The sequence below is a fragment of the Saccostrea echinata genome, unplaced genomic scaffold (genome assembly GCF_033153115.1).
Source record: "Saccostrea echinata isolate AGI-Se365-2 ecotype Australia unplaced genomic scaffold, CSIRO_AGI_Sech_v1 ptg000054l, whole genome shotgun sequence".
NCBI lineage: Eukaryota > Metazoa > Mollusca > Bivalvia > Ostreida > Ostreidae > Saccostrea > Saccostrea echinata.
In genome coordinates, this window is record NW_026889803.1 from 44,691,081 (window position 1) to 44,707,492 (window position 16,412).

The window sequence follows — 16,412 nt, forward strand, 5'->3', positions numbered from 1 at the left end:
ACATTTTGTTCATCCACCAAGAAATCATTTTCCTCCAAATAAGTTGTTATTAAGTACGGAACTGAATGTTTTACCTGATAAGATAAGAGACTGATTTCTGATAAGCGACTGATAAATCAAAGGAATTTTTAGAAATTTTAACATTACTTTAAATTGGTCATAACTTTTGAATGAGAAAATATAGAGCTTTTATTATACATGTATAATACCCGTGACAAGACATTTCCAAATATACTATGATTTTTTACCCAATGACCTTGACCTTGAAGTTTATTTACTTAAAAAAATATCTTTGCTTATAACTTTTGATTGAGAAGAGCTTTCAAATTTGACATATGCATTACCTGTAACAAGACCTTTCAAAATATACTGTGATTTTGACCCCGTGACCTTGATCTTGAAGTTTCATCTACTTTTCAAAATTTTTATCTTTGCTTATAACTTTTGATTGAGAATAGATAGGGCTTTCATATTTGACACGTGCAATACCCGTGACAAGATGTTTCCGAGCATGCTATGTTTTGACCCCTTGACATTGACCTTAATGTTTGACCTAATTTTCAAAAATTTAACTTTGATGATTACTTTTGAATGATATATGATAGGGCGTTCATATTTGAGAAGTTTGACACATTAACTGTGTCAAAATGTTTCCAAATGTGCTGTGATATTTGACCCCGTGACCTTCAAGTTTGACTTAATTTTCAACATTTTATCAGTGTTGCTAACTTTTGAAGGAGAGAAGATAGGGCATTCATAATTGACACGTGCATTACCTGTAACAAGCATCTCAAAATGTACTAAGATTTTTAACTCCATGACCTTGAAGTTTGACCTTATTTAAAAAACAATTAAACATTGCTGACAACTTTTGATTGAGAGAAGATATGGCATTTACATTTAACATGTGCATTACCTGTTTCAAGACCTTTCCGATTGTATACTTAGGTTTTGATATTTTTATGCCCCCGTATCGAAAGATCCCGGGGGTATATTGTTTTTGTCCTGTCCGTCTGTTTGTCTGTTGTCAACTTTAACCTTGCCCAAAACTTTTGATTGGTTGGAGCTATGACTTTCATATTTCACAGGTGTATTCCTTGTGACAAAACCTTTCTTTGGGTACCATCATATTTGACCTTATGAACTTGACCTTGAAGTTTGACCCACTTTTGCAAAATTTTATGACACTTTAACCTTGTCCATAGCTTCTGAAAGTTGGTGTTTGGCGTTTCAAACTTCACATATGCATTCTTTGTGACAAGACCTTCCTTTGGATACCAACAACTTTGACCTTTTGACCTTGACCTTGGAGTTTGACCTACTTTTGAAAAACTTTAACCTTGGCCATAACTTTTGATCAGTTGGTGCTTGGGGTTTCAAACTTAATATGTGACAAGACCTTTCTCTGGATATCAACCTCTTTGACCCTTTGACCTTGACGTAGGAGTTTGACCTACTTTGGAAAACTTTAACCTTGGCCATAACTTTTAAATGGTTGGAGCTAGGGCTTTCATCTTCACATATGTAATCCTTGTGACAAGTCCTTCCTTTGGATACCAACCATTTTGACCTTTTGACCTTGACCTAGGAGTTTGACCTACTTTTGAAAAACTTTAACCTTGGCCATAACTTTTGAATGGTTGGTGCTAGGGCTTTCATACTTCACATATGTTATCCTTGTGACAAGACCTTCCTTTGGATACCAACAACTTTGACCTTGACGTTTTACTTACTTTTAAAAAACTTTAACCTTCGCCATAACTTTTGAACAGTTGCAGCTAGGACTTTCAAATTTTCAGGTATATTCCTCGAGACAAGACCTTTCTTTGGGTACCAACATATTTTATCTTTTGGCCTGGATTTTGACTTGCATTTGAGAAACTTTAACCTTTGCCATAAGCTGCCAAACGGGGGCATCAGTGTTTCACAAACACATCTTGTTTTACATGTACATTACTTGTGACAAGACCTTTCCGATTGTATTATGATATTTGACCTCATGACCTTCATCTTGAAGTTTGATATAGTTTTGAGAAGTCATAATTTTTGCCATAACTTGTATTAATTCAATAATTGATGTCTTTTTAGCTCTAATGGTCAGAGACCAGAAGAGCTTATGCGATAGTAAGGTGTCCGGCGTCCGTCCGTCTGTCTGTCTGTAAACAATTTTCAAAATGCCACTCCTCCTACAGTTTTGGTCTGATTTCAATATAACTTGGCATAAAAGTAGACTACACTAAGATACATAATTTAGTACATCGGTTTTTGATTTCGATGAACGGTGTTGCCATGGTTACTAAAAATAGAAATTTCTGTAAAATTCCTTTAAAACGCTACTCCTCCTACAGTTTTGGTCTGATTTGAATATAACTTGGCACACAAGTAGACTACACTAAGATACATATTTTAGTCCATCGGTTTTTAATTTCGATGAACGGCGTTGCCATGGGTACTAAAAATAGAAATTTCTGTAAAATTCCTTTAAAACATTACTCCTGCTACAGTTTTCGTCTGATTTCAATCTAATTGGCACACAATTAGACTTCGCTACGTTACATAATAATGTATATCGGTTTTTGATTTCAGTGAATGGTGTTGCTATGGTTACTTAAAATACAAAATTTCTGTGAAATACTTTCAAAAATGCTACTCCTCTTACAGTTTTTGTTTGATTTCAATATAACTTGGCCAAAAGTACACTACATTAAGATACATAATTCTTAATGTTTGCTGCATGTTACAAAGTTTCAAATCCAAGTGCTACTTTTCCTTTGTTATACTTACAGACCAGTAGAGCTACAGTCTCATCAGAGACTTCTGGTTTGTATATTGCACAGAAAAACATGTCACACAAACAAGACACTTACAATATGCCATAAATAATGACATCCCATCCACTAAGATACCGAAAGCTGGGACCACAATTCTTTGAATTTGCTTGTTTGCTTTATAGACGACTTTTCGAATTTCCTCTTCGTTTATTTTCTATGTTCAGAAAAGTATTTGGCACATGCAGATGATCAAGCATCATACGTTCCAAGTGTAATTTTTGATTGATAGCCTTTTTTTTAAATTGTGGTGTCAAAGTCTTGATTAGAGTCGGGATTAAATAATTTTTGAAATTCATTATACCACCTTTGTTTTAGTAATTTTTTTTTTTAATAAAAAGGTATTCGAATGAAAACCTTCCAATTTCAATCACGTAATTCATAATAATACCAAGTAAAAATTGATTTCGGTCTAATTCGTTCCTCAAACGAAATGAATAATATTTCTTTTTACCTTACGTAGGAACTATTTGCACTTGTGTTGTGTGTACATAAAACACATCCTACTAAAAATCACTCTGGTAAAACAAAATGGCTTAAAAACATATTTTAAAATTCAATTACCATAAGTCACACAGATTTGCAAATTTACATAACACGCTGGTGTGCATTATTCAATTTGTATGCACATATTCTGCATATTAGTAAATTCTTTTATAGTTTGGTTTGCCATAAAACAGTAAATGATAAAGATTATTATATATTTTATTTACATTGTATTTTAAAGGCCTCACCTTGAAAATCCCAGCATAAAGCAGACGACTGCTGCATCGTTATTATCCCAGGAGTCATCGCACACAGTTCCCCATTCACCTTTATAAAAAATCTCCACCCGACCCTCCAAAGAACTAGATCCGCTCACAAGCCTGATATCTGTTCCTTCTATTTGAATGAATGTTACAATCATTCTGATATTGAAGGGATACAAATCAAGATTTTAATTTCATGAAATATTTTATTAAATTATCTTATAAGCATTATTCTAAAAATTGTTATAGTTTTCCAAGATACTAACGTCATATACTTTTAAAGTACAATGTATATGACGTTAGTATCTTGGAAAGTTTGCATCTTATATTAAAATACAAACACACATTGGCTTTTAAACATAGTTCGATGATGATTTTTTTTCGCAACACTTTCTGCTTTGAATAAGTTAAACTAGTGTTTTGCACAGAAGCAAATTTGAAGATTACTGGAATTTAACTTTAAAAAAATTGCTACCATTTCGTTCAGGGATCCACCATTTTATTTTTTTTTTCGTTGCTTGTCGTCAGAAACATAATGACGTACATGTAGCACAAATTTTGAATCAAATTTGAAAACTTTCGTTTGCCTAACAGAAATAGCCAAAAATATCATTGTTAAAAATTTTCAGGTTTTAAATAATCTTTGTTATGCTTCTTTGTTTCAAGTTGTGTGCATCCAATCAAAATGGTTTTGGAAATAACACTTTAATGTTTTAAGATATTTTCTTTCAAGACAAGTCAAAATTTATTTATACCATCAAAAATGATGTGAAAGCACTCAGTTGAGGCAGACTGTAGTAAATGTTAAATAATAATTATAAGAGCTTTTTCACGATGAGCTTAATACACACAAACTAACCAGAAAGTGTTTGGCAGACGACACCGGCATCTTCTCCATGTACACAGTTATGGGTGCCACGGCTGTTTTGGGGGCATTGAAACAAATCGGTATCCGAATCCGTACAACGCAGCTCATCCATCCAAATCTGCCCAGATCCTTCTCCAAAAAAGGCTGACCCCTTAGCTTTGGCATTTATCCTTTATAATCAATAAATAACATCATATATTCATTTTCAAAATAACAAAATATTAGAATTGTCCTTGTGAGACTCCCCACAGGGAAACTAAAAAAGGGCACACATAAAATAATATCTCAATAAAACCATCTTGCTAAATATTGTAGTGCAAATTACAATGGCTTAATTAAATCTTCTTGAAATGTAACTGGTTCAATGATGTAACACCTCTGGCTGTGAGAAACTTTTATTTTGAGCATGAAAGAGTTTTATAGCATAAAAATTAATGGCAAAAAGAAAATTTAACTTCTGAGTCCTGTGACCTTGACCCTATACAAACAAGAATGGCTAAGAACCAAGTAAGACCTTCACACAATCTTTAGGCCGAGTATGACCTTTTTATGCCTCTCCAATACATAGTTTTGTCTTTTTATATTTATACATTGCAATAATTTGATACTTCTAAACTTTTTTACCTTGTTTCTATCCCATGATCATAATCAACCCTAGGCAAAAGAATTACATTTCAAAATGACGCTAGGCACAAAAAATTTACTTTGCTTTTCTCACCCTTGTGACCTTGACGTCCAAATTACATTTGGTTGCGATCGAGTCACGAGCAAACTTTGTCTCAAGCAGAAGCTTCTAATTTTTCGGCTAGAATAATAATTTTATAATTTGTATCCTTGTACTTTGAACTAGGTCAAAACACCTCGGGTCACAAGCTAACTTAATATCTGCAGTTTCTCAGTTTCAAAATTATATTCCGCGCTGACAATAATTTCAATCTCCTTATTCCTTTTACAGAATTTAAAGCTGTATCATATTCACAGTGAAAGCTTTAAAAAGGTGTTATTTCTTATTTTGACAATTAAACTTAAAATACTAAGAGACCGTGTTAATATGGTATGAATTATTTCTACATTTTTTTTTGGGGGGGGGGGGTCAAATTTTTTCATAGACAATCCCCACGCAAAAGATTTCTACTGACAGCTAAACGAACCTTGGTGATTCATGTTTACTCCCTCCAATCTTTGTTTATAGGGATACAGAAAAAAAATAATTTTCATAAATATGAATAGTATATGAAATATAAATATTTTGAATATTCTACAATATTTTAGCTACCTGCTGAATCCGAGCATATGACAGACAACTGCAGCATCTTTGTCATCAAAGTTGTCATCGCATACCGTTCCCCAATAACCATTATAAAAAACTTCCACTCGACCCTCCATAGCAGAGGTTCCGCCTATTAATCTAATATTTGGTGACTGGGCTGAAAGACATAAAATTAATAATCAGCCGAAACTTATTTATTTCAATATCAAGTTACAATATGTCCATAAAGATGTAAATATATGAATCTGCCTTTGGTACATTCCTCTTTAAAGTAACATTTTCATATACATGTATATTTAGTTAAGTATTTTTTTTCAAAGACAACAGCATCTTTTTAATAACCCGTAAGATTATTTAATGTTCTATTTGGACCCTACTAGAACTGTTTTTGTTCACAAAAAACATCCTCAATTGGGGTTCATCTAAAGTTCATCATAATATATAAAATCGTATCAGAAAAAAATCAAAATATCCTTCGTTGTAATCTAATACTATACTAAATCATTTCATGCCAGCGAAGGTGACACTTGATTGTATTCAGGGATTCTCCACTGAATATATGTATATAACTATAAAACTTGATCTCGAATTTTTATTCCTTTTTCATACATTATCAATGGATTCTATGTTCTGTTAGTGTTAACTTTGATAAAGAACACAGAGGACATTTTTGTTTGAGTGAGACTTTCATCATAAAAAAGTTAAGTATATGTTTGAAAAGTACTGGGCTAGATTTGCAAAATTCCTGTTAGCTCTTTTGACAGACACTGAATCAAGTTCGAAGATTCGAGTTTGGAATTCGTAGATATGGATCATGATCAAGAAAATGCAAGTTTTTCGCAAACTAACATTTCCAAAGTTTCTAGTTTTATGACAACACAGGAATTGACAACTCAACGGCAAACAACGAACATCTCTTGTTCTTGGAAACTTCCAGATGTGGAATGGTTCAAAGTTCTTCTGTTAACAGTGGGATTTATCGGGAATGGATTAGCTTTTTGCGTCATCAGTAATAACAAAAAGCTGCATAGCAGGAGTTTTGCCATAATTGCTATTCTAGCACTCTCGGATGGTATCTATTGTTTGGGTGGTGTTCTGTGGGGATTACTTTACTATGCATATATGGATCCGAGCAATTTTCGTAACCTTCAAAACTGTGTAGGTGATTTCTCCAATACATATATCAAAAACTTCATAGCATGTGTGATGTCTGCTACATACATTGCCTCCGGTTTCTTTATTGCAACCTTGTCTGTATTTCGCTTCATATTCATCGTCTGTCCTTCAAAGTCCGACAAGATCCTTAAAAAAGTCTCAGTCATTTTTACGATTATCGCAGTGTATACCCTCTCCATTGTAACTGCAATCTTAAAGACATATTATTCAGATAAGCATCATAGGAAACGCAACAAAATTCTAGATTTCGTCCTCTCCTACTTCATACCACTGATGATAATGACAGTATTCCATGTAATAAAAATCTCCATTGTCAAAAGAAAGAAAATTGAACAGTTGAACCCCTCGCTCAGTAAACTGGACCAGATTTGCCTGGCTATTATTTTAACATTCTTCATCCTTCCCCTTCCATGGCATGTGTTGGCACTGCTTTACGAGTTTGATGCATATGATCCAGCTTACATGGCAGTTACTATAAGTGCCTTTTTGTTGCAGTTAAACAACTGTATCAATCCTATATTTTACGTTTTCTTGTCGCGGCGTGTACGACAGACCATCTCCAGTTGTTTTTGTAGAAGATTAAGATTGTCCTCTCCAGCAGAGCCCACAGAACTGACCTCAGCATAACATTACATACCTTAAAGGATCTGACCCTGACTCTTAGTTCTATACGTTTTATACGTTCAGTAGGTTTTATAAAAATTGTCACCTGCATTGGATTCTTAGAACGTATTTATGAAGACAATGAAAGCATCGTAAATGAAATGCCTTGGATTAGTGTAAAAAGAACTTTCTGTTGTTTACATTAGTTGTAGTTCTTGCTGACGATGTAGTAAAGAAAGAGTTTATTTTAGTATTGTGCTGCACATGTAAAAATATATCTTGAAAACATTGTTTTCGGTTATGTCATTAAAGGAGACAATCCACAGAGAGGTTAATTACAATGAAAAAAATTGAAACATTTACAATCGGTTTATATTTTTAATTCCTGAAATTCCAGTGCATGCTGTCCCCAAACACACTTATACTGGGTACTTAAAATGTTTCTTGATTCAGGCTTCCTGAGTGTGACTTTTCGAGACATTTTATCTGGGCTTCTTGCATCCACAATTGTTACAGTACTTATGCCCCATTGAGACACATAAACTATTAAGATGAAATTCTTGAATCGTGATACAAACAAGGTCGCAAATATTAAGAAACTATGTTCTCAGAAAGGAAGTGTCTTCCCACAAATTTTTATTAAAATGTAATGCCTATTTTAGTCATTAGGGAAGACAGAAGGTTGTTGAAAATCTGTAACATTCGAATGACTATAATGATTCATTCTTCATAAAAGTCAATAGTATTTTTTACCGATATAAAAAAAAATAGTCCTTGTCTCGTCAGTACAATTCTGATTCACTTGCAGCAGATAAAGGTCATAATCCGAAACCCAAAAGAAGTGTAGTCGTGGTATTCTTATAATGGTTAATCATGCCATTCTGAGCGAAGTCTCCATCCGACCAAAAAAAATCAAAACAATTAAGCGAGTTTATTGGTCTGCACAGACGACTGTAAAGGGTTAGGAGGCGGATGAAATATACAGGTTGGTAATAAAATATGTCTAGAATTAGGGAATGAAAGTTTGTTAATTGATTGACCAATGCTGGAAAGTGGAGAAATACATCCCCAACCGTGTGCGCAGAAAATCTTGCGCCGTAAATTGCACCATATTTGCATTTTCGGGATCTGTAGCGTTATGGTCAAAGACTAAAATATAAAACCATAACGCTACAGTTCTGCAGCTATTCCCATATTTTGGGGTTTAAAAATAACAAGATCGAATGTTTTGGTAAAATTTTTGGGATAAGAGATGAGTAAAACGTCTAAGTGCTTGTAGTTGACAATGGTTTTGGTACCTTAATGATTATACGTGCAATATTTGTTTTATTATACTGAATAGTACACATATTTCATTAAACCCTACAAGGAGTGATAATATTTATAATATCGCCCATTATCAAGTACTGTTATCTGTTGCTAGATAGTCACTTGGAGGGTTTAGTTTCTGTTCTCGCAGGGTAATATTACATATATATTTCTTTTTTGCGAACATCTGTTGACAGGCTATCAGATTCGACTAATTCACAATATAATAAAAGGTAACATGGCCGTAGGAACCGGGGGCACGGGGGGGGGGGGGGCGTGCCCCCCATTAATTTAAGAAAACATAGCTATGCTTGTGCCCCCTCAATAAAAACGTCTGATGACTTTTTTTTTTGCTTGTCAAGGAATTTTTGGTAGTTGATAGTGCCCCCTCAACTGAAAATGCATAGCTGTGCCTCCCCCCCCCCTCCCCAAACTGAAATCGCTTCCTACTGGCCTGGTAATATAACATGATAAAACAAGGTCTTTGTTAAATGAATAATTAGCGAGGGAGAATCATGTGCATTCTGTATTTGCATGTCAAATACACACATCTATTATCAAATGCCCGCTCTTTCAAAAAGGAAAGAAAACACTTTATCATTCTAATTTTTTTTCTTCTTTACGCATTTTTAATGATGCCTCAATACATGAAATGTAAGATGTGTTTGTCTATTGGCTAGTATGAATGTCAACAAGGATGTGAGATTACGTAATTACTTCTGGATTTCCAATGTAGATCAACTGTTTGTTCTTTTAGAAATGCACAAAGGCAAAACGGCTTCCCTAATGACTTTAATGATTTTTTTTATTTGTCCATTCAAATTGGAAAACCTTCCAACAAAGAAAAAAGGTGCAAAACAAACAAACAAAGACTTAACGGGAAGAATATTAAAATAAGTATTAGTGCTATGAGGAATGTCAAAATAGTATCCAGATGAACGGTCATCCTTCCTATATATATATACTTACACCAGCAATTTTTTCATGGAAGGTACATACATTGAAATTTGTTGTCTAGTACGTAAAACGCAATTAGAAATAGTTTTTTTTATTCCTTTTTGGTTTTAAACTAATTGGTTTTTGACTATTCAAAATGCAAACACAAATCAGGAAAATTACTCTAAAAGTAAAGCTTTATAGACATTACTTGTGTGTTCGAGATAATTTTAACGAGAGCGAAAAAAAAGGTTGTAATACTTACCATCGCAGATTATTATAGACGGTATGAATTTTAAGCCAATTGACCATAGAATACAAATGCATATATTCAACAAGGATAATTCCATTGCTCAGAATTGGTTCGCTACGCTGGCCTCATAAAACACCTACATGGAGAAAAATAAATTTATGCTGCAAGGAGAGAATAGAGGAAGTCAATACTTAAACCGGATCCCATGCTTGTGCTGGTACATGTATGGTGCAAATTCTATCTTCTGGAAGATAAATGTTTATGAGAAAACACTTGAATTCACACATAAGTGGGAAAGGGGGGGGTGTTAAATCTAAAATGTATTTGCGTCAAATGATAGTCTTTTTAAAATATGCTTTTTCTTTATTTTTCTTTATTTATTTCAAATGTGCAACTTATAAGATATGTCCTTTAAGGTTGGAATCTCAGATCCCATATATTCGTCAATTCGTTGTTTGCATGGCCTGAAATTCATACAAACCCGAAATTCATCCCAGGAAACTAAAACACGCTTCACACACTTTTAACGTTCTGGTGCAATGTAGTTGAAATTGCATTTGTGGTTTCTCAAAGCTTCGAACCAAGGTCATATTGTCAAAGATGGTGGTCAGTGAATCAGTTGAGTATAAAAATATTATTAGGTCCATATTTTTGTTCAAGCCCAAGAAGAAAATGACTTTATTCTTCCCAAGTTGTTGTTCTAACTTTAATGTTATGCCATAACTAAAAATCAGGGTCACATTTTAAGTCTTCTTGTAGCTAATAGAAAATTAGATAGCCTGTACAAGTAAATCTAAATCCTCAAGTAATCGATTCAGACGTTATACAATTATTGCTGGGGTTTTTAGGTCAGTACGATGATTTACCCACCTGAGGAGTACAATATTCACCGAGCCCGAAGAGCTAGGTGAATATTGTACTTCGAAGGTGGCTAAATCATCTTATTGACTGAAAATACAGTATTAATTCGTTCATTATACGATTCAATGATTAAATGATACAAACTCGTTAAGCAATCCATGCCATCTTACTTGTTTATATTTACTGAAGTCTTAGCCAAACGCAGTGAGAGAAATTTTATTAAAATAAACATAACAAAATTTTATCATATTCAAATATTTTTTTTTACCAAAATCGTACGACCTTTCAACACTTTATACAACCAATCTCCATGATGAATTAAAGTCCAGGGTTTTTGACATCATAGCTGCTTTTTTCAATAAAATGGAACTCGTAAATTTACTTACCTTGTCATTGGTCATTTGCAAAATTATTTTGTTAAAAAATTCCTTATTGGAGACACAAGTACTCTGAAGTTCATATTATAAAGATGCTTGAGCCTTTGATTGAGAATATCTATATGTATTTTTTGAAGATCAGGTCTTCCAACAATCTGTCGGATTTCCCCTGGGTACCAATTGCGCCCCATTATTAGCAGACCTATTATTTTACTCATATACAAAGCAGATTTGATTCAAAAAGTTATGCATGAGAAGAAGAAAACTTAAGCTTGCTGTGGCCTTCAACTCGACATTTAAATACATCGACAATGTACATGTATTATCAATCAACATTAGTTACTTCCATATGTCGACTCGATATATCTCAGTGAACTTGAAATAAAAAATACCACAGAGTCTGACATCTGTTTCATATTTGGATATTTTAGTAGAAAAAGACGTTAACGGTGTAGCCTAACAACAAAACTTTATGATAAACGTGATGACTTTAACTTTTCTTTCGTTAAATTTCCTTACTTATGCAGCAATATACCCTTATCATCTGCATATCTGGTTTATGTTTCCAAGTTAATTCGATACACAAGAACCTACGCTACGTACAAACAATTTCTAAAACGAGACACGCTATTGACAAACTAGCTGATGAAACAAGAATATCAATAGTCTCGTTTGAAGTCATCATTTTGCAAGTTCTATGGTCGATACAATGACCTTGTCAGCAAAAACAGTCTATATATCATTGAGTCGAATGCTGACTGACCTTTTTCACTCTATTTGTTCGGCCACTTTTTAAACACTAAATTGTCTACGGATTTTTCCGTATGCCCGATCATGACAAGGAGTGACTGGTTTAATTAAAGAACTAGGGGAAGTAAAAGAAATGCTTACTCCTCTATGGCACCTGATCCCACTTCTGATGTTTTTAGAGGTCTGTGTTTACTCTGTTCCCGATTTGTATTGTTTCAATGGACTTTTGAGCTTGTTACCATTCGTTATCTCCATATTTCATTGTATTAAATTGAAATTTTTAAAATCTATTCTAGGTGCGATGTAGAAAAAAAATTAAATGTCAGGCAATAGGGTGGATTTTGAAGGGGGGGGGGGCATTGTAAGGAAAAAAAATGTCTTTAAAAAAATTAACGAGACCCCTCCCCCAAACGAGAAGAATTATCCAAACTCCAAATTTTATTTCGAGGTGGGGTGGATGGGGTGGGGCGAAGGTGTTAGGGTCCATTAGTGGGGGTTCTGGATGGGGTAGGCACAATGAACATTTTCTTACCTCATAAAAATTAAAGATTTACGGGTTCAGAAAAAAAAAGGCTACACTGCTTAGCCTTTAGTATAACCTTAAGTGACCCATATATAACTCTAAAATCAGATTTATCGTAAAAAACAAGCTAATTATCGTCCATATCTCTGAAATCATAAATGATGATCAGCACTTGCTTAGTCATGGAATCAAGTTTAAATACCAAAGGAAGTTAAATAGGCGTTGAGCTGGAAACTTCCTCAGCTACTATGAGAGTAATATGATTAAATAATTCAAACAATAATATATATCTTAATTCCTCAGAAATTAAAGACTAACATCATTGTACATGTACTAATGTTATACCTCAGTAAGTTTTTTTTCTGATTCATATCTTTAAAACCAGAAAAGAGAACAACTTCTGCTTTATAAAAATGATTGTGTGGTTTTTTTATTCGTTCTACAATTTTTGTTTATCGAGACTCGGATTAAAAGGTTGAATTTATGTATTGTGCAACTGTTTGAACTTTCTTTAAAAGAGCTTTGAACAGTCAAACAACTTAAAGTTTTCAGTCAAGTTTCTTTTATTCGTGTGTTTTGTTTTCTGCTAAAATGTATGAAATTTCGTAATTTTGTTCAATTATCCAAATTAAAATATTAATGCTTAATGTATAATTCTAGTAAAAGGTTCGAGATCAACCACCTTTAAAATGGATTTAATACCTACGGTATACCACCCTCCACATTGGGTCAGACTTTGACATCAGTATTCAGCTTCAAGTATCTATCATTAACTTGACTTGAGCAATGGGTCAAAGGGTTCAAGACTGTCATTAACAATAAGAGTTGGGTATACTTACTAGCTGTGTGTGTTTTTATCCGGGGGTTAACATTAATTGAACGGGATTTTTACATGTAGTACAGTTTGATATACTCTATATTAATAAAGAATCTCTTTCAAATATAGGCATACAATGTATATACACTGTAATTACGGAAAGAAGTGAACTAATGATGAAAATAATAAATGAATCAGAAATCTGTTAAAATATTTTAATTCTAAAGTATTTCCTGATCTTCCACCAGGAGAGGAATGTTAAGGTAGACCCCTCCCCGCTTTTTTTTTTTTTTTTTTTATACATGTTTACGACATGACTGGGCTTTGGCTATACACCCTTGTGTGCGATGAAAAGTCAGAAAGACCTCTAACGCGTGGTACAAAGTCTGACTCTCATAGTCTTGCGTTTAAAATATGAAACATTATGTATGTAATATGTAATATTATGTAATATTGTGATGTGTCTATTTAATTAAAGGACTAGGGAAAAAATACGTAATTAATTAACTAAATCCAAACAAATTATGTGCATATCTAAGGTCTATTCAATTTATAATCAGCTAATAATATATACCTTCACAGCTGTCGTCCGAGCAATTTTGTGTTTCCTCCCGATTTCCCGAGCAGTTTTTGCCTTGCCCTGGTTCTGAATCAGTACAAGTTCTGTGCCTTTTCCTAAACCCACTACAGAGCTGTGAACACTCACTCCATTCGCTCCACTCGCCAAAGTGACCATCAAATGGACATAAAAGTTTCACATTACAGTGAGCTTTTTCAAAGTTTTTTCCTTGACACGGGTTTTTGCGATCTGCACAGAATCTACTTCTTTGACGATGACCGCTTCCACACGTAACACTGCATGCCGACCACCCGGTCCAACCACTCCATTCTCCCTTCACGGGACAGTTAGCTTTTATACAAAGCACATTTTCCTTAAAAGCACCTGCACAGATCGGAGTGGTGTTATTGGTAACTGACTTCGTACATGTTCTTTTCCTTGATTTGGCTCCAATACAGGTTGTGTTTCTGCACCAAGACCATGGACATGGCCTGTTGCACTCGGACCACTCAGACCACTCAGACCACGAGCTAATATCACCATTTATAGAACCTAAATAAAAGAAAACATCATATTAATCATCTTTAATTGTCATTCCTTTTTGAAAGTATAAATGTGATTCAGAGAGAGAGAGAGAGAGAGAGAGAGAGAGAGAGAGAGAGAGAGATTTATATGACTTACCTTCACAACTCACCGGATAAGATGTAAAATTCATTGATATGATTATTATAATTAAGTAAATATCCAACACAGCCATTTATGGGTTACTGATAATCTTGTGTTCAGTGGTCCATAAAATAATTTGTGAGTAAAACGGAAGAGGGATTACTTAAATACAAACAGTTATCCTCTTATGTGGGCTGACTTCGGCGGATTAAGCTCATTACCCACATTTTCACTGATTCCTTGCACTGTAACAAAAAATATATTTTAAACGTGTTCAAATATATTTTTTCTGCTTATCATCATCAGATATCTGTCATTATTTAAAGCGTCATTTAATAGCATTGTCGTGATAAAGTTTACATTTTTTTGTATGATATACATTTTTTTTCTCTGTTCAAGGAATTTTCCGATAACAAAGAGCTTAAAAATCGGTAGCTCTCTGAGTGACCACTCACTTTAATTGTCCTTAAGTAGCTCTACTGCACTCACTGAAGAGTTCTTTTGTCATCGCATACGGATGTTCGATGTTTCTGTGTGTGGGTTTATTCTACTTGCTTCCTCAATTGGTCAGCTTGGAATGTTCCAGATATCTCTAATCAAACCCCACAGAATATATTCTACATTCGTCATTGCTGTGCATGGGACGGCCTTATATTTCGACTTTATTGCTGGTGTATTAAGGTTAAAATTGTTACAGGAACAGCCAGGGACTATACTTACTAGTAGAATTAGTTTAATTAATAATTATACGTCCAAGGCACAGCAAAGGCCATTTTCAAAAAAAAAAAATAAATAAAAAATGTCTTGTTTGCTCTCTCCCGACCGACCGACAAAAAATAGTTCGATCAAAAACTTTTTTAAACCTTCGGAAAACGATAATTTAAAAATTCATGTCGGAATTTTCTGAGCCCGTCGACAACTATTTAATTCAATCAATACCTCCAATTTCAAAACATTTTGTAAATTAATGAATAATATAAAAAAAAAAAATAAGCATCATGAAAATTTAAAGAAAAAAATTGCCTAGCTACATGCTAAGCCTACCATTCTTTTTATCCCTCGGGAGAGGGAAAGTAAACTTTTTTTAGGATGGCCATAGAAAAAAAAATTATTCTCATTGACTGCAAAATAATATTTAAAAAAATTTATGATGACCAGCCTGCATAAACTTTTCTATACTGAGGTAATTTAGTCCACGTGAAAAAAAAAAAAAAAAAAAAAAAAAAAAAAAACAAATATTGCGCAAAAAAGGGACAAAACCTGTATATTCTTCACATCCAATCTGCCCCGCTAACCCCCGCCACAATCATCTTATAAAACCAACCAAAACTGGAAATATATATAGATCCTCCTTGTAATCAGGACTGCAAATGAGGTTGATTTCCACAAGGACGGACCCAGGAATTTTTCAAGGGGGGGTGGGGGGGGGTCCACATCAACTCATGAGCAAATCCTTTTCAAATAAATTTGACAAGCAAAAAAAGAGGGGGGGGACTAACTAAAGGTGAAAACCTTATCACGTACCCCCCTCGGGGGGGAGGTGTGTTCCAAAGTCAAGTTTTGTTTACTTTACTACATATGCCTAAATTTAATAGCTCTGAAAATCCCAGTGGGTCTAAGGCAAAAAAAAAAAAAAAAAAAAAAATCGACAAGGAAAAAAAACATTTCAAAGATACCAGGGACGTATATACATGTGTACAAATACAAATGCAAATATTTATTGGCATAAACACAATTACAATAATTGGCAAAGGCACAACACATTATAAGAATCATCAATTATTCATACATAAATATACAATATTCTAGTATAGAATGTGAGGCTATAGATGTTTATAAATCATACCATCATTTGTACAATAATTATG

The 16,412-nt window shown here is 33.9% G+C and overlaps 2 protein-coding genes across 3 annotated transcripts in view; both read right to left on the bottom strand.

Annotated features, from left to right (window-relative positions):
* Positions 1-10,123, bottom strand: part of LOC133205964 (SCO-spondin-like) — a 42,692-nt gene extending 32,569 nt beyond the window's left edge. Inside the window, exons 1-4 of one of the 2 annotated variants that reach the window (XM_061341871.1) lie at positions 10,004-10,123; positions 5,722-5,872; positions 4,437-4,615; positions 3,563-3,707 (exon numbers count right to left, since the gene is read on the bottom strand). In XM_061341871.1, coding sequence (XP_061197855.1) covers positions 3,563-3,707; positions 4,437-4,615; positions 5,722-5,872; positions 10,004-10,088 — 560 coding nt within the window. In that variant the 5' untranslated portion in view covers positions 10,089-10,123. Of the gene's footprint in view, positions 1-3,562; positions 3,711-4,436; positions 4,616-5,721; positions 5,873-10,003 lie in introns of both variants that reach the window. The other variant, XM_061341869.1, reaches the window with a different exon arrangement.
* A 3,756-nt stretch (positions 10,124-13,879) lies between these two features.
* Positions 13,880-15,052, bottom strand: LOC133204920 (adhesion G protein-coupled receptor B3-like). The gene is made up of 3 exons (XM_061340661.1): positions 15,034-15,052; positions 14,766-14,789; positions 13,880-14,430 (listed from the first exon to the last, which is right to left on the bottom strand). The coding sequence occupies exons 1-3, from the start codon at positions 15,050-15,052 to the stop codon at positions 13,880-13,882; spliced, it is 594 nt and encodes a 197-aa protein (XP_061196645.1).
* Positions 15,053-16,412: the final 1,360 nt, after the last annotated feature.